Source organism: Syngnathus acus, chromosome 2 (genome assembly GCF_901709675.1).
Source record: "Syngnathus acus chromosome 2, fSynAcu1.2, whole genome shotgun sequence".
Lineage (NCBI taxonomy): Eukaryota > Metazoa > Chordata > Actinopteri > Syngnathiformes > Syngnathidae > Syngnathus > Syngnathus acus.
This window is the reverse complement of record NC_051088.1, coordinates 1,679,336-1,701,375: the sequence shown is the minus strand read 5'-3', so window position 1 is coordinate 1,701,375 and position 22,040 is coordinate 1,679,336. Positions and strand designations below refer to the sequence as shown.

The following is a 22,040-nucleotide window of genomic DNA, read 5'->3' as shown; positions in this document are numbered from 1 at the left end:
GCTCTCTCAATAGTGACTTTCCTTGAATGGTCACAGGAGCAACAAAGCCAAGCGGGTCGAAAAGACTGTTTATTGTAGAAAGAATCCCACGACGTGTGAATGGCTTGTCATTGACTGACACTTGGAAGGTGAAAGTGTCTATTTTGATTTCCCAGCTCAAACCAAGACTTCTTTGTGTGGGCGCCGTTTCTGTTCCGAGATAGAGATCTTTAATGTCTTTAGCATGATCCCCTGCTGGAAATGCTGTCAGGACTCTAACACTGTTAGACGTGATCTTGTGGAGTCTCAAGTTTGACTCCGACAGAGAAGCTTGAGTCTTTTGTAGCAGAGCAATTGCTTCCTCTTCGGTGGGTGTTGAGACCAGGCCATCGTCAACATAAAAATCTCGCTCCACAAAGTGTCTGGTGTCTGACCCGTACTGCTGTTCTCCCTGCTGGGCTGCTCTTCTGAGACAATAGGTGGCCACAGCTGGGGAAGGGCTATTGCCAAATACATGTACCCTCATCCGGTATTCGACAATGTCTTTGCTGGGGTCGTTCTCTCGGAACCAGAGGAAGCGCAAGTAATCTCGGTGGTCCTCTCTTACGACAAAACAATGGAACATCTGTTGGATGTCTGCCGTAACAGCTATTTTCTCCCTCCTGAAGCGAATGAGAACTCCAATGAGACTGTTGTTCAGGTCTGGCCCGGTGAGCAGGACATTGTTGAGTGAGAGGCCATTGGATTGTGCACTAGAATCAAACACGACTCTGATTTGTCCAGGTTTTCTGGGATGGTAGACTCCGAACATTGGTAAGTACCAACATTCTCTTCCTTTTTGTAGCGGAGGTGCTGGTTCAGCATGGTTGTTGTCAAAGATTTTTTGCATAAAGGTGACAAACTGTTCTTTCATCTTTGGCTTCCGTTCCAGAGTGCGTTTCAGAGATGAAAGGCGGGTCATAGCTTGCTCTCGGTTGTTTGATAAGGGAGGTCTGGGTGTCTTGAAAGGGAGAGGTGCCACCCAGCTGTTACACTCATCCTGGAAAACTTGATCATTCATTATTTTGATGAACTGTTCATCTTCGATGGAGAAGGCTCGCTTGTCATCATTGTCAGTCCTTGCAAAAACTGTAAGGCCAAGCGAGTCATCTGGTGAACTGTGAGAAAGACCATTGACGAAACTGGGACTGGTCGCTTGCTTGAGATTGATGTGGCTCATGCATGGCCTGAACAGCGAAGGTCTTCCATCTTCTAGTACATTTGTTTTGTAGCTGTGAATGATAGGCTTGTGGACTTTTCCCAAACACACGTCACCCACCAGCACCCATCCAAGATCAAGTCTTTGCGCAAAAGGAGTATCTTCAGGACCATTAATCTGCTGCCTCACTTTATGAATGCGAAGAATGTCCCTACCCAGCAGAAGAAGGATCTGGGCATTGTCGTCCAAGGCTGGGATTTTGTTGGCAATACTTTTTAGATGGGGGTGGTGGAGAGCAGCCTCTGGAGTTGGTATTTCATCACGATTGTCTGGTAAATCGTCACATTCTGTGAGTTCTGGCAGCGACAAGTTAACACCATCATTAACCGCTTCGATATGGTAGCCGGTTGCTTTCCTGCCAGAGACTGTGGCTAAGCCAGCACATGTTTTGAGGGTGTAAGGGTATGCGTCTGTCTTGATTTTGAAGATGTCAAAAAACTGTGACCGAGCTAGAGATCTGTTGCTCTGGTCATCGAGCATGGCATACATTTTTTCGGCTTTCTCTGGTTGATTGTCTGGATATACTTTAACGAGACAGATCTTTGAGCACGACTTTGCTTTGAGATGATCACCGCACACTTTGGTGCACAGAGAACTTACGACTGGAGTTTTGGTGGTTTCCTCCAACTCTGACTCCCCGCCATCATTCTTCGGGGAATTTGGGACTCTAGCTGCCCATTGTGGTGGACCAGGGTGAAGAGCCGTTATATGATTTTCACTGTCACACTCGTCACATTTCAGGTGTGCTTTGCAATCACGAGCTGGGTGGGAGGATGATGAGCAACATTTGAAACAAATGCCTTGTTCCTTTAAGTATGCTTTTCTGTCTGCGAGAGTTTTTAGCCTGAAGCCCCGACATTTCTTTAAAGGGTGGGGCCTTTTATGGATTGGACATTGCTTCGACACATCCTCTTCGGAAGCTGTTTCATCTTGTGTAACATCAGTAGAAACTTTGGTCTTGTGCACTGAAACCACTGTTCTAGGAGCTTTATGTTGTGGCATTGCTCTTTCAAATGTTAGGTTGTTTCCAGAAAGGGTAAAGCTGGGATCATTCCTTGTTTTAGCTTGGTAGCAGATAAAGGAGGTGAAGTAAGAAAAGGGCGGGTAACTGACCTTATGATCTTGCTTGTACGTTGATCCCTGAGAAAGCCATTTCTCTTGCAGGTTGAATGGCAATTTTTCCACAATTGGTTTTATGCCACGAGCAGTGTCCAAGAATGCCAAGCCTGACAGGTATCCATCTTCTTTTGCTGACAATAACTCTTTTAAAAGGTCTCCAAGTTCCCTTAACTTTTGGCTGTCCTTATTCGAGATTCTAGGAAAGTTGTCGAGCTTTGCGAAAAGCGCATTTTCAATGACTTCTGGAGCGCCAAAACATTCATCAAGTCTGTCCCAAGCTGTTTGTAGAGCTGCATTTGGGTTGCCAATGTTAACTGCTCTCAGACGTCTCACGTGTTCAGATGATTCTTTTCCAAGCCATTTTGAAAGCAGATCCAACTGTTCACTAGCTGTCAGATCCAAATCTTTGATCGTGTTGAAGAAGGAGGACTTCCATGCTCTGTACGATTCAGGACGATCATCAAAGTTTGATAGACCCTTGCAAACAAGTTCTTTGCGTGCCAGGTACTTTGCCATGTCCATCATAACTGAAGACTCTGGACTGGTTCGGTACATGTGAGATGTGTCAGAGTACTTTGGGAAAGTTAGCTTGGATGTGGGATTGGTGTTGTAAGTGACTGTCTCTCTTTTGACTTGGAAATTCTCTTGGGTGTGCGGTTGGACTGATGATTTAGATTCATGTATTGCCTGAGAACTCTGAAGTGATGTTGGTCTCTGTTGAAGTTGAGGTGGGACTGGCCAAGAATCTTTCATAATATATTCTTCTTCTTTGTGAACATATGGTGTTGGCGCGTTAAGGTGAGGCTCAATAGATCGCTCTGCGGTCTCTGAGAAGACTACAGGTTCAGGGAGCTTGTCAAAATGTGTAGTTTGGTCACGAACATATTCGCTTACGCGTTCTTGTGTGTCTTGCTCCACGACAGGGAAGCTCCTTTTGCTACGGAGCTCCTCCTCCTCTATCTCTGCTGCTGCCTCTAAAACTTCTGCCTGAGCATTAGCAGCTGCAGCTTCTCTTTCCAACTGCAAGGCATCGAGGCTGGCTTCTAGTCTTGCTTTGTTCACCTTGATACTGATTTCACGCTCTGCAAATGCTGCACGTGCACGAGCAGCCTCTGCTTTGGCTCTTGCCTTTGCAGCAGCAGCGCTGACTGATGATTTGGTTGAGCTAGAGCTTTTACGACTGACCGACGATCCACTTTGAGATGACTTGAAGCCTTTTGTTGTAGTATTTTTATTCTGTTCGTTGTCCATGTTCATGTAGTCTGCTGCTGTGTATTGTGTTGCCAGCTGCGTATCGTCTTTTTACTTTCCTGCTCTCCTTGTGTGTGTTTCTAACACCAATTCAGCAGTAAGCCTAACTCCTGCTAAGGTAGACACTGAGTCAGGGTATAGCTTCCAAAGCTCCTTTTTAATTGCAGTGTTCTCCCAAAACATGGAGTAAAACTGAAAAGTAATACAGACAAAATACGACATAAACATGCATACTTACAATAAAGACTCCTCATAAATAATACGAAAATATGATAGAGCTTCAAAGTATAAATGGAAACTTACAGACGATGATGTCGAAGGCACAAACAGAAACAAGGATGACCATGGATGAACACTTGACTAGGACTAGCTGCACACGGTTTGTTGTGATTAAAACAAAATGGCCGACGGCCGACTTCCTGCTAGACATCGCCTTCAAAATAAAAGTCTAGCTATCAAACGCAATATAAACCAATATAATACAGTCAAACAGACAAGTTTCGGGGCAGAACATAAGGTATGTTATTAAAACTTTAAAAAAGCTTTCTGTGTCCAGTCTTTCTTTGTTAATAACTCGCGTGCACACTTCCGTGTTGCTGCGGTACTACTGCTGCGTCACAGGCAATGTTTAGAAAGACATGTTAAAGTATGTTATTAAAACTTTAAAAAGGCTTTCTGTGAACGGTCTTTCTTTGTAAAAAACGCGTGTGCACGTGCGGCTTATAGTCCGGTGCGGCTTATATAAGAAAAAAACTAAAATATCCCCCAATTTTAGCTGGTGCGGTTTATAGTCCGGTGCGGCTTATAGTCCGGAATTTACGGTATATAATCTATATATATATATATATAATGTGTGTGTGTATATATGTGTGTGTTCAAAGTTCCTTGCCACAAGAAAAAGCTCTTAAACTGTTGCCGAACATTTTGCAAACATTTGTGACCTTGAACGAAAGCTGACGAGAACGCAACATTCTCTGCCTTCAAAAACACTCGAAAATGTAGTGGGATAGCGGCTTCAGATCTCCATCCATCCATTTTCTGAACCGCTTAGTCCCCACGGGGGTCGCAGGTGTGCTGGAGCCTATCCCAGCCGTCACCGGGCAGTAGGCGGGGGACACCCTGAACCGGTTGCCAGCCAATCGGAGGGCACACAGAGACAAACAACCATTCGCACTCGCACTCACACCTAGGGACAATTTGGAGTCTTCAATCGGCCTACCGAGCATGTTTTTGGGATGTGGGAGGAAACCGGAGTGCCCGGAGAAAACCCACACGGGCCCGGGGAGAACATGCAAACTCCACACAGGGAGGGCCGGAGGTGGAATCGAACCCGCACCCTCCTAACTGTGAGGCGGATGTGCTACCCAGTGCCCCACCGAGCCACCTGGCTTCAGATCTATCACTGTTAAATCAACCTTTCTATCAATCAACTATCTATTCTATATCATGGTGTTTATGCATGTATGTGTATGTGGATGTGCACTTGTCAGCCTGTGACTGTGAGTCATTGTTCATGGATGGGACATGTGAGGACATGACAGGACGTTGCTTCTGTAAAGAAAACTACGCTGGCGACAACTGCGAACAATGTGCTGACGGCTTTGTCAACTTCCCAGATTGTTACCGTAAGTCTGCCCTTGTGATTTAACAACGATTGCCATCAGTTGCTCATGTCTTTCTGTCTTTCTATCTCTATTTCTCTCTCAAACAGCTTTCCCCACCTATCCTAGTAACAACAACGGTGAGGCCAAACCAGCCGGAGAGATCATTAGTAAGTATTTTATTCATAAATAATATACCTACAAAGCATATCTGTGCATGTTCTCAACCTGTGCAGTGGGATGGATTATCTGGTTAAAGCAGAAACGCTTACTAATACAAATTTTGACATATTTACAAACTGTATTTAAGGGCAATGGCCTTTTGTGTATGTAGAAAAGGTTTTATACATATATTTGAGTCTCGCTTCGCTAACAATAGATAGGAGCAAAAACAAAATTGTTTGATTTTGTTCATTTTCTGATCGAATTGCCGTTTTTTTTTTTTTTTTAAACTCGCTGATTGACACAAAAAAACCCTGATCATGTAAACCACAGGTGTCAAACTCAAGGCCCGGGGGCCAGATACGGCCCGCTACATCATTTTATGTGGCCCGCGAAGACAAATTGTGCATCAAATTTGTGTCATTACTAGAATTGCAAATTGTCTTCACTTTTAAAAATATCTTTTTTTTTAATATTTGATCAGTTTTTACTATTATATATACAAACTATTCATATAATATGCCCTACTGTCCATGTCCCAAAAGAACCCAGTAGCAGCAGCAAGGAGGTTCACAGCCAAAAAAGCCAGCCAGCCATCGTACACACTCATGTCGCATAACTCATTATGAATAGGGTGCGAACGGAAACAAATTGCCATGGCTCATAGCTTTCAAAAACCAGCAAACTTGAAATAGCATATTGAGCTAAGCTGAAAGTTTATTATCAAGGGTGTGTGATATACTAATTAGACAACAAATGCTATAACATACATACATTTAGTTTATTAGTGTAATACCTAGTAATGTGCTAGCGCTAACTGATCTTATTTACTGTTATTTTTATTATTATTGCTATATACATCATTTACATGTTACACTAATTATTTTATAGCCAATTTTGTCAACTTTCATGTATGGCACTCCCACATTCCTGCATAAAAGGTAGGATGCACACTTAGCTTCCATGAAAGGTTAACTGTACTGTTAATTGAAATGTATATGCTCTCTTGTACACATGGCACTTTAATCTACCGTATTTTCCGGGCTATAAGTCGCTCTGGAGTACAAGTTGCACCAGCCATAAAATGCATATTAAAGAAAATAAAAACACATACGTATAAGTCGCACCGGAGTACAAGTCGCATTTTTGGGAGAACTTTATTTGACAAAATCCAACACCAAGAACAGACATGAACAGGCAACAACAGAGTAAACGATACAGTATGCTAACGTTACATAAACACAAACGAGGAGCTGAGAATGTGCCTGGCGTAACATTAACAGTTATTCAAATAACTATAACATAAATAACACGTTTATCAAACCGTCCGTGCCACTTCAAATCGTTAAATCCATCAAAATCTTCGTCCTTTGTGTAAACGATGCCGCTTCTGACCTCGGAAGTGCATGCAGTGCCGACATCGGACTCGTCGTCAGTTGCAGTTCAAATTATTCCACAGGGCTATATAACTATATATAAACTATATATCAAATAACTTTAACATAAATAACAATTTTATCGAACCATCCGTGTCACTCCAAATCATGAAATCCATTGAAATTTCGTCCTCTGTGTCACTCAAAAAAAAGAAAAAACACCGCTGCTGACTCCGGAAGTACATGCGCCGCTGACGTCAGACTCGTCGTCAGTTGCGGCTCCAATTATTCCACAGATCTATATAACTATATTGTAGCGTTACCAACGTACCAGGAAAGTTTGGTAACCGGCTCTTTATTTCACAAAACAAGAGTTCAACATACGAGCCAACACACAGTAGCCTCACACAGTAGCCTCACTCTAACAAAGCGCCCCGGATCTCTCTTCCTGTCTCCTCCCCCCTGCTGCCTTCACGGTCTCCCTAGGCAATCAGAAACAACTGAACTCTAACAATATACAAGTTTTTACACTAAATAAACTATTTATCAAATAACTATAACATAAATACCTTCACGGTCTCCCTAGGCAATCAGAAACAACTGAACTCTAACAATATACAAGTTGTTACACTAAATAAACTATTTATCAAATAACTATAACATAAATAACAAGTTTATCCAACCATCCGTGTCACTCCAAATCATTAAAGCCATCGAAATCTTCGTCCTCTGTGTCAATATCTGTCCTCTGTGTTATAAACAACTCCTGACTCCGGAAGTCAGTGAATGGATTCAGACTCATTGTCAGTTGCCGTTCCAATTATTCCACAGGCCTAGTGCGACCTCATGCGGTTTAAAGTGGAAATAACATGTGAAGTGATCAACTATACAGTCAAACAGGTTCTCGAACAAATCGGAATTCGAACAAAAAATTCGAGATTTTTTTTGCTTCGGTTGTCGAACAAAATTCGGAAGTCGAACCTCGCGAGATGAGCCGGGAGGACCTGAGAAAACCCGACCGCACGGCCCGGATGCCGACTGACTCCGTTGTTATTGTATTTTCGTTACTTTGCGGATTGGATTAACCCCTAATCATGCCTCCAAAGAAAGCAAGGGGGCGCAATAAAGCCATCCTAAAACACAAATACGCTCTTCAAGCAATGCAACAGTGAGCGCCCGGCGCGCTGCGGTTGCGCGATCGGACAAAATGAAGCTCCCTGCGCACTGAGGTCCACTTAAATTTTTGAAAGTACATCAGGACTTTAAAAATATTTTCTAAATTTCAGCGACAGCTCTGTCACAATAATGCGACCAGCGCGGTGCAGGTGCACGGTCGGCGACGCGCTACGGTTGCGCGTTCGGCGGTGCGCTGCAGTTGCGCGATCGGACAAAAATGCGCAAATGGAAAAATGCTTAAAAAAGTCTTGGAACGGATTAAAAAAATGTCCATTATTTGTAATGGGAAAAATAGATTCTTACCAGGTCGCCATTGTAAATGAGAAAGTGTTCTCAATTGGCTTACCTGGTAAAACATAGAATAGAATAGAATAGAATAGAATAGAATAGAATAGAATAGGATTCACCTTGGTAGCCCACCAAGCAGGAATATTGTTTTGACTAAACTGTTGAAATTGAGTGATGAAATTAATGGTTTTGGGGTTGCTACACTGCTAAAATCCAGGAGTTTCCAGGGAGCTTTTCCCCCTGAGCCCCCTCCGGGGCGTTGCCCCTGGCCCCCTGCGGCCCCCAGTGGGGGCTTGTGGGCCCTGCAGCCCCCAATGGGGGTCTGTAGCCCCTGGCCCACTGCATCCCCCATTGGGGGGGTCACAGGCCCCTGGCCTCCTGCGGCAAGTGGGGGGGCACAGGCCCCCCCCACAGTGGGGCATGCGGCCCCCAGACCCCGGCTACTTTTCAGTGTTTTTCTTTCATTTGCCGTTCTTATCCCTGAATTAATCATCATCGCCGCCACCTGTCGCTTGTTACCTACTCATCAGGCCATGTTTTTAAACGCTGTTCTCCCGTCACTCCTGGTCGGTTCGTTTGGCTTGCTACCCGTCTGTGTTGCAACTCGTTCCAGCACACTGGAGAGTCTCCGAACTGACTCCCGTTGCAGACCTTGCCTGCCTCTTTGTCCGACATTTTCATGAACTCTGCCCGGACTGACCTATTGCCTGATTCTGACCACATCTCTGCCTTAATCTTGGCCTGCCTGTTTGATTGTTCTGCTCCGAACTCTGCCTGCCTTCTGCCTGTTCCTGACTGCCTGAGTCCTGTCTGATTCGACGACGCATGACGCCTGCTTGCCTACCTGCCTGTCTCCTTGCCTGTCCGCCTGCCTGCTTTTCTCTCTTGCGAGCTTCCAGTCGTGCCCCGGCACACGTCGTCTGTCATCTGCTGCTGCGACACTTCTTCCTTGCTGTACTTGCCCTGCCGGCGTTCCAGCCTTCCACTTGACCTTCCCCCTCATTTACATAAATGAAGTTCATGCTGCACGTGGTTGCCCAGCCTAATCCATTACATAAACACAACCTCATCGCTTCACGCAGCTCCTGGAAACAGAAATAGAATTCAGTCCAACTGCATGGGAGAGAGCAAGATATTACAACGCTATGTGCTGGCACTCATAGGAAATGTGATATTACTTCGGGTAAAACACTACTGCTTTAATCAACGAAAACGGAAAGTCCCATATTACTGCATTAATAGGCATATATGCAGCTGAAGCAGGTTGACCAATTTAACTTTTTAATATGACATAATTATTATGGTCTTTATAAAAATGTATTGGGGGGGGGGGGGCAGCGCCCAATATGTGACCCTGTCATGCAACCCAGGAGTTTGACCTGAAAGTCAAGTCAAAAACTTTGTGTGGGATTAATTTATATGATCAATTATTATTTCACAAACACGAGATTAACCCAGGAGTTTGACCTGAAAGTCAAGTCAAAACCTTTGTGTGGGGTGGATTTATCTGATCATTTATTATGCCACAAACATGAAATGAATCAGAAGACAATGTTTTGTCTATCAGAACACATAAAACATTTTGAAAGGAAAATCTTCGACTTGACATCCGCTTTAATGTATTGTTTTTCTATTATTTGTGTCACTTTTACACTTTTAAGTCAAAAGCTGGAATTGATATTTTTAATTCCCGATAGCTCTACTTCTCCTTGGGGAACGGACGGGGATACTTTTGACACCTCTTGTATGGTGCATTTTTTGTGTTCCCCTTGGACTGTTGATCTCCTGTGTTACCTCTTATGTTTCACTGTATTATATTTTGTGTTCTTAAATTGTTACTTACTCTATCACATTATGCTGTCACATTCCGTATACTCCAACCAATGTTTTCTTCATGGTCTATATCAGGGTCCCCAACCCCCGGTCCATGGACCGGTACCGGTCCGTGGGTCACTTGGTACCGGGCCGCCAAGCCGCACAGGAAAAAAAAACATATTTTTTATTTATCGACGATCAATTCATTCTGGTCAAGACGCTCGCCCTGGTCACGTGATACGTTTTACGAGTCGAGCCCGCAAAAATGAGTACGAATTTATTTTGAAAAATAAAAATAAATAAATACAAAAAACAGTCGCTGTGTCCCTTGACACAAGACGCTCGTCTCGGTCACGTGACATGTCACCCCAGTCGAGCCCGCGAGGCAAGCAAAAATGAGGTTGAACTTCCTGAGCTGTCTCAGAAAGTACAGCCTCTGCTGGGCCTTCTTCCGGACAGAGTCTATGTGGCCGGTCCATTTCAGGACCCGAGAGATTGTGGATCCCAGGAACTTGAAGGTGTCTGTCGAGGGAATAGCATTACTGAGAATAGTGAGGGGTGGAAGTGGTGAAGGGTCTCTCCTGCAGTCCACTGTCATCTCCACGGGCTTGAGCGTATCCAGCCGCTCCACCTCCTGTTCGAACTACTTCCCTCCGGACGGCGTTACAGAGCGCTGTACACCAAAACAAGCAGACACAGACACAGCTTCTTTCCCCAGGCTGTCACTCTGATGAACTCACACCACTCATAGAGTCTCAGAGACATCACTGGGCAATAATATCCTGTTCTTGCCACTTAACGACGGTCCATTGGGTGCCGTTGAACTAGACTGCCCTTACACCTGTCTATGGACCCCGTGGAGGCTATTTTGTGTGTTTTGGGGTGTTCTCTGATATTGAGGGGTGCTGGTTGGCCGCTGTTACTTTTTTTCCTTTGTCTTTTTGCTTTTATCTTTCGCACTTTCTGGCTTTCTTTGTGGCGCCGTTGTGTGGCAGCCTTATGAGAGCCTATTGAGTTGCGCTCATGCCATCTGTGTGTCTTTTGTATACCCGCTCTGTGGGTACTGCTGGGGCCTGAATTTCCCCACCCCTGGTGATCAACCAATCAATTAAATGTTGTTAGTCACCTGAATGCTGTTAGTCACTTAAATGTTGTACAGAGGCTGAGATCAACCGGAGTCAAATTCCTTGTTTGGCATGCACAAACCTGGTCAATAAAGCTGATTCTGATTTTGATTGCTAACATATCTTGTATTTGGAGTTTCAAAAAACCTTCTTTTTTGTGTCCAGACTGTGAGTGTAGTGCGGCCGGCACTATTGACAACTCATGCAGACCCGATCCACAAAGCAGAATATGCTTGTGCAAGCCTGGCTTCACTGGCGACCACTGTGACATGTGTGCGCCAGGCTTCCATGGACTCAACTGCCAAGGTGAGAATCTCATTGACTCCAAGATCCTGCTTTAGCTCCCACTTTAATGTAGTCATGCTCTCATTAGAAGAATGCACTGCAGCAGCACCACCCATTGGTAGCACTCCCACAAGCCCCCCCCCCCCACACTCATGCACAGGCACACACACGCACACACACATACACACACACATACACGCGCACACACACACACACACACACACACACACACACACACACACACACACACACACACACACACACACGTTCAAACATATGTAAATATTGACAAAATTGCAATGGGTGTCTCTTGATTTGCTGGTTTATATATCCTACCACCCAGGAGATACACACACCTGTGTAAACACTTTCTCGAAACATTGTCATTGAAAGTAGCTTCGCATAGTTCACACCATTTTACTGCTTCCGTGTGTGTTTGTGTGTGTGCGCGTGTGTGTGTGCGTGCCTGTGTGTGTGTGTGTGTGTGTGTGTGTGTGTGTGTGTGTGTGTGCGTGTGTGTGTGGGGGGGTGCGCGTGCATGTCCGCGTGTATGCGCGCATGTCCGCGTGTATGCGCAGCCTGTCAGTGTTCAGGTCCGGGTTGCCTGGATGGTTCCTGTGACACACTAACGGGTCACGGTGTCTGTCGCAGTGGTTTCCATGGTTACCATTGTGACCAGTGTGCATCAGGCTACTTCATCTACCCGCTCTGTCAGTGTGAGTGACAAACTAACTAATGTTGTGTTGATGGCGTCAAATCTTACAATAGAATCAAATGTGAAAACTTCATGTTGTGTTCTGTTGTCTTTTGGTATCCACAGTGTGTGGTTGCAGTTCTGTGGGCTCTTTGCCTGAAATCTGCGACCAATTTGGTCGCTGTCTGTGCAAAGCAGAATTTGAGGGTCCTCGGTGTGAACGGTGCCGATCTGGATTCTACTCTTACCCCAATTGTCAAGGTTATATGTCAACATACACAAATGCAATCACATCTGGATGATGGGCTTAGACCTAGAATGTAGACCTCAGATATCCTGGGACTTTGAGCTTAGATGTGGACATGGGTAAAGGACTCAGACTTTGGACAAAGCTTCAACCTAGAATATAGTTTTTGGACATTGATGTAGTACTCAGAACATAGACCAATCACCAAGGACTTAAGGAAACCAGCTCAGTGGCCTAGTGGTAGAGTGTCCGCCCTGAGACTGGAAGGTTGTGGGTTCAAACCCCGGCCGGGTCATACCAAAGACTATAAAAATGGGACCCATTCCTCCCTGCTTGGCACTCAGCATTAAGGGTTGGAATTGGGGGGTTAGATCACCAAATGATTCCAGAGCGCGGCACCGCTGCTGCTCACTGCTCCCCTCTCCCCCAGGGGATGGATTAAAATCACACGGGGATGGGTTAAATGCAGAGGACAAATTTCACCACACCCAGGTGTGTGTGTGACGATCATTGGGACTTTAACTTTAACTTTAACTAAAAATTTGGACATGGACTTAGGACGGGGCAAGCAAATAAACTGCATTATTATATAGTACTACTATATGGACATAGGACATATAAGATTTGGTTACCTTATTGGTCCCCAAAATAGTTTCAGAGACAGGAAAGAAGCTACGGCACATTAAAGAAATCCAGCGAAATCAACAGATTAGGTTAAAAGATGAACAGACCAGCACTGGATGTTGCCACTGCTACACTATCACAAATACACGTCCATAAGATCCTCCAACATATCAAAATAATATCCACACAACCATTCTCATCAACTCACCTCATCCCACTTCACCATGTAAATATACCAAGATATCTCATCATATGGAGCTGAGACATGAACCCAAGACTTGGACCTAAGAGATGAAACCAAGTCATTGACCTAGGGTGTAAAGCATGGAGCAACATGGACAAAGGAATACAGACCTAGGACAAGGGTGTCAAAAACCCGTTCGTCAATTGCCACTTTCCTGCATGTATCAGTTGTGTCCCTCGTCATTATCAGGCTCCATTCGAGCTTGGTGATGAGCGGCTCATTTGAATCAGGTGTGGTGGACGAGCCAGACATGTAAAACGGCTAGCACAGTGGCCCTCGAGGACTGTTGCTAAACATTCCTGACCTAGGACATGCACAGATGTCTAGAACTAGAACCTACACACATGCGCCGCAGCAATGATGCCTGGATGTCCACAGCTTGTTTGTTGAGGTTTCAAAGTGTTCAATCGTTATTGCAAGTGTTCAAACAAGTGTTCAATCGTTATTGCAGTGTGCATGTGCGACCCTCGCACGTCATACAATACCAGCTGCACGGCGTCGGGTCAGTGCCACTGCCGACCTAACTTCAGCGGCGCCTCATGTGACCAATGTGCGCCCGGTTACTATGGCTACCCCTGGTGCACACGTGAGTAGTAGACGATGGTTTTTCTTCTTTTTTTTGTAAATGGATGACTTCTACGTGTCTGTCTGTGGGTGCACGCATGTGGGTGTGTGCGTGTTTTGCAGCATGCCTGTGTTCCACAGAAGGTTCTCGCTATAGCAGCTGTGATGAGGTGACTGGTCAGTGTGCTTGTCTGCACAATGTTCATGGCCGGCGCTGTGACAGCTGTGCTCACGACACCTATGGCTTCCCAAACTGTCAAGGTGAACACACGCACGCGTGCGCACACACACACGCGCACACACACACGGACACGCACACAGACACACACACACACACACGCATAAACAAACACACGGAAGCAGACAGATGACCAGATGAATGAAATAAAAGCAGATGAATGAAATAAAAGCAGCAATGGGTTTTCTAATATATAAGTAACTGAAATTAAAGAGTAGAATAGAATAGTCATAGTACCTTATTGTGCTCCACCATGTTGAAAATTTGACAGACAGCATACATAAAAACAGGTAAGATCAGGGCCAGTCCAGGTCATTTGGGGGGCACTGCAGAAGATACTGTAGTTTCCGCACCATAAGGTGCTTCGAGTTAAAAGGCGCAGACTCAATTTCGGGCCTTTTCTGTATTTAATCCGCACATAGGATGCACCGCGTTATAGGGCGCTTGCATTCCATGATTTACGGTAAAAAACAAAAAAAAAAAAAAATCTCACAGGAGCAAGGCAGTCAGTTCCGTTGTACAAACCGGATTCGGTTGAAGTTGGGAAATTGTGTAAAATGTAAATAAAAATAAAATACAATGATTTGAAAATCCTTTTCAACCCATATTCAATTGAATACACTACAAAGACAACATATTTAATGCTAAAAACTAATAAACTTTATTTTATTTTTCAAATAATAATTAACTTAGAATTTCATGGCTGAAACACGTGCAGTAGAAGTTGGGACAGGGCATGTTTACCATTTCGTTACATCACCTTTCCTTTTAATAACACTCGATAAACGTTTTGGAAGAGAGGAGACTAATTCTCTTAGCTTCTCATGTGTAATTCTTTCCCATTCTTGCTTGATGAACCGCTTCAGTTGTTCAACAGTCCGGGGTCTTCCCTGTCGTATTTTACGCTTCGTAATGCACCACACATTTTCAATGGGAAACAGGTCTGGACTGCAAGCGGGCCAGGGAAGAACCAGGACTCTTTTACTTCGAAGCCACGCTGTTGTAACACGTGCAGAATGTGGCTTGGCATTATCTTGCTGAAATAAGCAGCGGCGTCCATGAAAAAGACGTCGCTTGGATGGCAGCATATGTTGCTCCAAAATCTTTATGTACTTTTCAGCATTTATGTTGCCTTCAAAAAAATGTAAGTCACCCATGCCATGGGAACTAATGCACCCCCATACCATCACAGATGCTGGCTTTTGAACTTTGCGTTGATAACAGTCCGGATGGTCCGCTTCCTCTTTGGTCCGGAGGACACAACGTCCAGTGTTTCCAAAAACAATTTGAAAAGTGGACTCATCAGACCACAAAACACTTTTCCATTGTGTATCAGTCCATTTTATATGAGCTCAGGCCCAGAGAACCCGGCGGCGTTTCTGGATGTTGTTCATAAACAGCTTTTGCTTTGCATGGTAGAGTTTTAACCCGCACTTACGGATGTAGCGACGAACTGTATTTACTGACAGTGGTTTTCTGACGTTTTCCTGAACCCATTTGGTGATATCCTTTCCACACTCATGTCAGTTTTTAAGGCAGTGCCGTCTGAGGGATCGAAGGTCACGGTCATTCAGTCTTGGTTTCCGGCCGTGGTGCTTACGTGCAGTGATTTCACCAGATTCTCTGAACCTTTTGATATTATGGAGCGTAGATGTTGAAAACCCTAAATTCCTTGCAATTTTGCTTTGAGAAATGTTGTTCTTAAACTGTTCAACTATTTTCTCATGCAAAGTGATGAACCTCGCCCCATCCTTGCTTGTGAATGACTGAGCATGTTTGGGGAGGCTCCTTTTATACACAATCATGGTACCCACCTGTTCCCAATTAGCCTGATCACATGTGGAACGTTCCAAATAGGTGTTTGATGAGCTTTTCTCAGCTTTCTCAGTATTTTTCGCCACCTTTCCCAACTTCTACTGGACGTGTTGCAGCCATGAAATTCTAAGTTAATTATTAATTGGCAAAAAACAATTAAGTTTATCAGTTTGAACATTAAATATGTTGTCTTTGTACTGTATTCAATTGAATATGGGTTGAGAAGGATTTTCAAATCGTTATATTTTGTTCTTATTTACTTTTACACAATTTCCCAACTTCAACCGAATCCGGTTTGTACTTTATTCTACTATTTAATCATGTATTGTATTTTACTCACATTGTTAATCGATAATACGCAAATCCATCAAAATCCTCATCTTCTGTATCCAAATTAAACAGTTCGCCATTAAACATGCCAAGTTCCCTCTCGTCATTGTCTTGTCGTTGTCATGTTGCTCTTCTGGAATGATCTTGGCTTTCCAGAAAGCTCTAATTGTGCCTCTTAAGCATGTCTCTTTTTCTATGCCATTTCAGAGGCTTTGCACAAACGATAGTATTTCTTTATCAATGGCGGCGGAGGTACTTACTCTACGTGTTACGTACAATCCTCTGATTGGTTTAGTGTAGGGGTGTCCAAACTACGGCCCGCGGGCCAACTGCGGCCCGCGGTCCAGTTTTTATTGGCCCGCAGCAAATTCTGAAAACATAATTGAATGTGGCCCGCACAACAGCTTGAGCACTTCTCAGTTCCCACAGTAGATGGAGCCCGCCACACAAAGCGCTTGACGTCCGATTAGCCCCCCCCCCCGGAAGAGAAGCGAACGCGCAGCGTTTGATTAGACGTCACACTAGCTCCCACGAAATCACGAAAAATCCATGGATACGCCGCACCGGACGACAAGCCGCAGGGTTCAAAACTTGAACAAAAAGTAACGGCTTATAGTCCGGAAATTACGGTTGTTGGTACCAAAACTCATTCTCTAAAATATGATAAGATGTTTACATATATTTTTTTTGTCTTAAGCTTGTAATCAAGAATTATCCAATTATAACAAATTAGAATCAAAATAGAATTTTCCAACACAATTAAAATGTACATTACAACACTATAAAAAGATGAATAAATAAAAATAAATATCACAACAATCATACAATAAGTAATAATAATAATAATAATAATAATAATAATAGATGTTTTTTATATAGCTCAAAGCCGCTTTACATAGAAAAATTCACGCATAATCGCGCGCACACACGCACGCATGCATGCACGCACGCACACACACACACACGCACACGCACACACACACATGCACACACATTCGATGATTTAGATGTCATATACAGAGTTGAAGAGGTGGGTCTTGAGATGGTGTTTGAAGTAGTGCAGGGAGTCAGCGTTACGAATGGTCAGGGGGAGAGAGTTCCAGAGAGTGGGGGCAGCAACGGCAAAGGCTCTATCCCCAATGGTCCGGTATTTGGTTGAGGTCGTGGGGGTGAGAAGGTTAGCGTCAGCAGAGTGGCGTCGACGGATGGGGGTATAGCGGTGCAGGAGGTCAGACAGGTCGGCGGGGGGGGGAGGCAAGGTTGTTTAGGGCCTTGTATGTGGTGAAAAGGATCTTGAAATGTATGCGCTCTTTTATGGGAAGCCGGTGAAGTTGACGGAGGACAGGGGTGATGTGCTGTCATGAGGGTGAGCGGGTGAGCAGGTGAGCAGTCAGCACAGTTTTGAACATGTTGTAGTTAGTGAAGGGCAGTTGAGGGGAGACCATACAGGATGCTATTGCAGTAGTCCAGTCTGGAGGTGATAAATGCATGAATTAATGTCTCTGCCGCAGGGGTGGAAAGAAAGGGTCGAAGGTGTGCAATGTTTCGTAGATGAAAAAAGGATGTTTTGGTAATGTGGTTGATGTGTGGTTTGAAGGAGAGCGTGGGGTCCATATAAATTCCAAGGTTTCTGACGAGGGTGGAGGGAGTGACAGAGTGGACGTCAATACAGAGTGTGAAGTTCTGGTAGGTGAGGAGGCTGGATTTAGGACCAAAGATGATGATCTCCGTTTTGTTACTGTTTAGTTTGAGAGTTTTGAGTCATCCAGTCTTTGATGTCCGTGAGGCAGCAAGTGAGGGTGGAGAGGATGGCAGCAGGGGAGATGGTTTTAGTGGTGATGTAGACTTGTGTATCGTCGGCGTAAGAGTGGTATTTGAGAACATGTCGGCGGATGATATGTCCAATGGGAAGCATGTACAGAATGAAGAGAATGGGGCCCAGAACTGATCCTTGAGGGTCTCCATGTGCAACAGGGGTGGTGTGGGATTTGTGTTGGTTGATGGTGATGTAGTGACATTTGGCAGACAGGTTGGATTTGAACAAGGAGAGGGCGATGTTGGTGATGCTGATGGATTCTCGGCGGTTGAGAAGAATGGAGTGGTTTACTGTATCAAAGGCAGCACTGAGGTCAAGGAGGAGGAGGATGGTGAGAACGCCAGAGTCAGAGGAAAGCAGGAGATCATTTGTGACTTTCAGTAGGGCCGTTTCAGTGCTGTGGTCTGTACGGAAACCAGATTGGAATGTTTCATACAAGTTATTTGAGAGGAGGTTGGTCTTGAGTTGAGTTGCGACGGCTCTTTCCAGTAGTTTTGACAGAAATGTGAGATTAGAGATGGGTCTGTAGTTGTTGGGGTCCTCAGGGTCAAGGCTGGGTTTTTTGAGGAGAGGAGTGATGGCTGCAAGCTTAAGAGGTGAGGGGACTGCGCCAGAGGCGAGGGAGGTATTGATGATGTCTATGATGAGTGGGACAATGGGGGTGAGGCAGTCTTTGACGAGTTGAGATGGCATGGGGTCCAGGGGGGAGGTAGAGGATTTCATGGTGGAGAGTAATTTGGAGAGGTCAACATAAGTTATGGGGGGAAAAGTTGTTAGCCGGAGGACAGATGATGAAAAGAATATGGGTTCAAGTTGTGGGGTAGTGGAGGGGGAGGATGCGAGCTGGTGGTAGATGTTTTCTATTTTAGAATTGAAAAATGACAAAAGCGTGTCACATTTCTCTGTGGTGAATGATGATGAAGTGTTGTCGTGGGGTTTGAGGAGTTTGTTTATGGTTGAAAACAGGGAACGAGGGTTTGAAGAACCAGAGTGGATGATGCCAGCGTAATAAGATGAGCGGGCTTTGTTAACGGCTGGTTTATAATGTTTCATGAGGTCTTTGTAAGCGAGGGCATGGACTGTGAGGGTGGTTTTCTTGCATAATCGTTCTAGCTGAGTTGTTTCTTAAGTTTATGGAGTTCCGGGTTAAACCAGGGTGCTGAGTGAGTAAAAGTGACTGTTTTGGTTTTCAGAGGAACCACTGTGTTGAGGGAGGTAGACAGAATGTTGTTGTAAGTGTTGACGAGGTCCATGGGGGTTGGGTTTTCAGGGGCGGTGAGGCCAGAAAGTGTGTTTGATATCCAGGTGGAGAGAGTGTCTGGGCAGATGGACTTGAGGTTGCGAAAGATGATTGTGCGGTTTTGTTTTGGTTCGGGGTTGGGGGTGTTAATGTCAAGTAAGATGGCTAGGTAGTCAGATATGGTGAGGTCGGAGCTCGAAATCTTGTGGATGTGGAGGCCAGTAGAGCAGACTAGGTCGAGGGCAGGAGTGGGCAAACCTTTTGACTTGCGGGCCGAAGTGGCTTCTAAATTTTGACCGGGGTGCCGAACCAGGAGCAGATGGATGTAGTGTTTGTGTGAAGTAATATAAACGACATGTAAAGGTCATTGCATAAATGGTTTTGGCCTTTAGTAAGGAAGTAAAGCATGGATATTCAAAAAACGCTTTTTGGAAACAAATGCATTTATTAACAGCATTAAAAAAAATTCCCCGAAAAACTACTATCAGTGATTCTCATTAAATAAGACACTGTTATTATGAATAACAGTTTCCATCACTTCAGCGCCTGCAGGTCAGACTCATGAAAGCTGTTTACCTAATGAGGTGAAATCACATCAAACGGCAAACATTCTGACCAAATACATCATCTTGAAGAATCAGTGAAAGAGTACATCTAAATAAAGTACTAATATAGAAATTACTAATAAAGAAATCAAAAAAGCAACACAGTGCCAGATTTACTGAAAATCAGAGCAGAGCTTTAACTCACAAACACCTGGTGACAGAGGTGAGGAAACGGGAAACACTTCCTTAAAGTCGGCCTTAAAAACTTTAAAAGTTAAGATTAGTCGAAAATAGATGGTGCATCATAAACTTGCCCCTGTACTTGACTTTTGATCCGCAGTTTGTCAGTGAAAAAAGTTTTGCTGAGTCTTGAAATTAGCTGTCAACCTCTCCACTGTAGCCGCTCGTTCATGTGTTGACTCCTAGCGTAGTTAGCATGCTTCGTAGCAAAGTGACGGCTAATATTGTACTCCTTGCAACCGTTTCTCGGCATATCAGACATAACGGCATTGATCGGACTTCAGCGAAAAAATATTTTGCTGTCACCTCTTTTTTAAACACTCGGCACTCCGTGTCCACCTTTCTTTTCCCTGGGCCAAATTTTGATGGATGGATTCCAGGGGAAGGTTTGTGGGTGACTTTGGCGTAAAACTGTATCTGAAAGCTCAGTGCGTGAGTTACGAGAATGCTGACGTCACAGCCCACACTCGAAATTCGGCACTGATAGAAATAGAGCGCGGAGTGCACCGGGTGCGTACTACTAAGTACGTACACGCACTTGTGAGTGTGCACCTCGCTTTCTGACGCGGCTTCCGGGAGTAAATGCGCGGGCGGGCGTTTCTCTATCTACTGGGGAAATGCAGTCATTGAAGGGAAAATGACCCAAAACAATGTACAATAATACAATTTACTCAGGTTTAGCAGGCCGTAGTTTGCCCATGTCTGGTCTAGGGTGTGTCCGTGCTTGTGGGTAGGGAAGGTGATGTGTTGAGTGAAGCCGGAGCAGTTGAGGAAATCCAGGAATAGTGTACGGGAGATTGCAAGTGCAGTCGGAGAAGAAAAAAAATAAATAAAATGGCGGCGAAAAATAGAGGAGTAACAGAAGGTGGAAAGAGAACGCTAGGGGAGAAAACTGATGTTGTGAGATTGTTAAAATTAAATTATCCCCATGAACACCAGAAAACATAAAGTGCCAGATTTGGACACAGAAATTGTTAGAATTGGGAGGGCTTGGTCACCTAGAGGGGGAACTCCCAAATAAGGAGGCTAGAAGGCCCTTTTTAAGGGAGTTCAGAACCAAAGAACAGTTGGCTATCAATGAGATGGTCACTGCAAATCAAAATAATCGAGGTAAAAAACAAAAGAGGGTCGGAAACATACAGGATTTGATCAGATTTTGTCGGGTTCTGTTTACACATCCAGCTTTTTGTGAGGGGGATAAAATTGAAAGTGAGCTTGAAGCTTCTGCTCAACAGAGGAAAGGGCAGATAGTTGGTAGAAGTAACCGTCAAAATATTGCACAGCATGGCCCTGAGGTGCAGAAGGCCCAGGGTCATTCGCTTGTTGATGTGTTGCAGGCACCTGTGATTGACATTAAGCAAGGGACTCTGACGTGTGAGATAGAAGGCCCAATGACTACGGTGTGGGGCCAAGGGAAATACAAAGATGAGCTGGCCGCATTATCTGAAATGGTACGCCATCGAAGTGACAAAGTGAGAGAGTTGACAAAAGAAAAGGGGGGTGGAAGGCCCTGCATTGGGCTAGATGACAGTGACGATGAGGGACCACATTGTATGGAGCTGGATGAACCGTTTGTCGAGGATTTAGTAACGGTCACAGGCAACAGAGATCGTGGCGATGATAATACTATTCCTCTCTGAAAAGGAGATATTTACAAAATTGTGGCAGAAGAAGGTACATCGGATGAGAAAGTGTTTGTGGTACAGGATGTAATAACAGACGGGATGGGCCGGGCGCCTGCCGATTGTTTTGTGCCATTGAGACAACCAGATAAGACCGATACAGACACCACTAGTACGCCATTAAAACAACAAAAATGTGATAAGGGACGGCCTAGCGCTGGCTTCACTGCATATCCTTCATCGTCCATGAAGCCAAGCATGCCTGATGCCTACAGAAGTGAACCTTCGGTATCTAACACACGTGCATCACAGGTTGTTTACTAGAGCAATGAATGCGAAAAGAGATGGTGACCAAAACAGGCATTTCCAAGCCCCGTTAGTCGAAGC

The 22,040-nt window shown here is 44.6% G+C and overlaps 1 protein-coding gene across 3 annotated transcripts in view; it reads left to right on the top strand.

Annotated features, from left to right (window-relative positions):
* Nucleotides 1–22,040, top strand: part of lama5 (laminin, alpha 5) — a 380,553-nt gene that overhangs the window by 132,794 nt on the left and 225,719 nt on the right. For 2 of the 3 annotated variants that reach the window (XM_037245877.1, XM_037245876.1), the window contains exons 10-16: nucleotides 5,098–5,232; nucleotides 5,319–5,378; nucleotides 11,315–11,455; nucleotides 12,013–12,150; nucleotides 12,255–12,389; nucleotides 13,695–13,829; nucleotides 13,931–14,068. In XM_037245877.1, the coding sequence (XP_037101772.1) occupies nucleotides 5,098–5,232; nucleotides 5,319–5,378; nucleotides 11,315–11,455; nucleotides 12,013–12,150; nucleotides 12,255–12,389; nucleotides 13,695–13,829; nucleotides 13,931–14,068 (882 nt within the window). The remainder of the gene's footprint in view (nucleotides 1–5,097; nucleotides 5,233–5,318; nucleotides 5,379–11,314; nucleotides 11,456–12,012; nucleotides 12,151–12,254; nucleotides 12,390–13,694; nucleotides 13,830–13,930; nucleotides 14,069–22,040) is intronic. The other variant, XM_037245878.1, reaches the window with a different exon arrangement.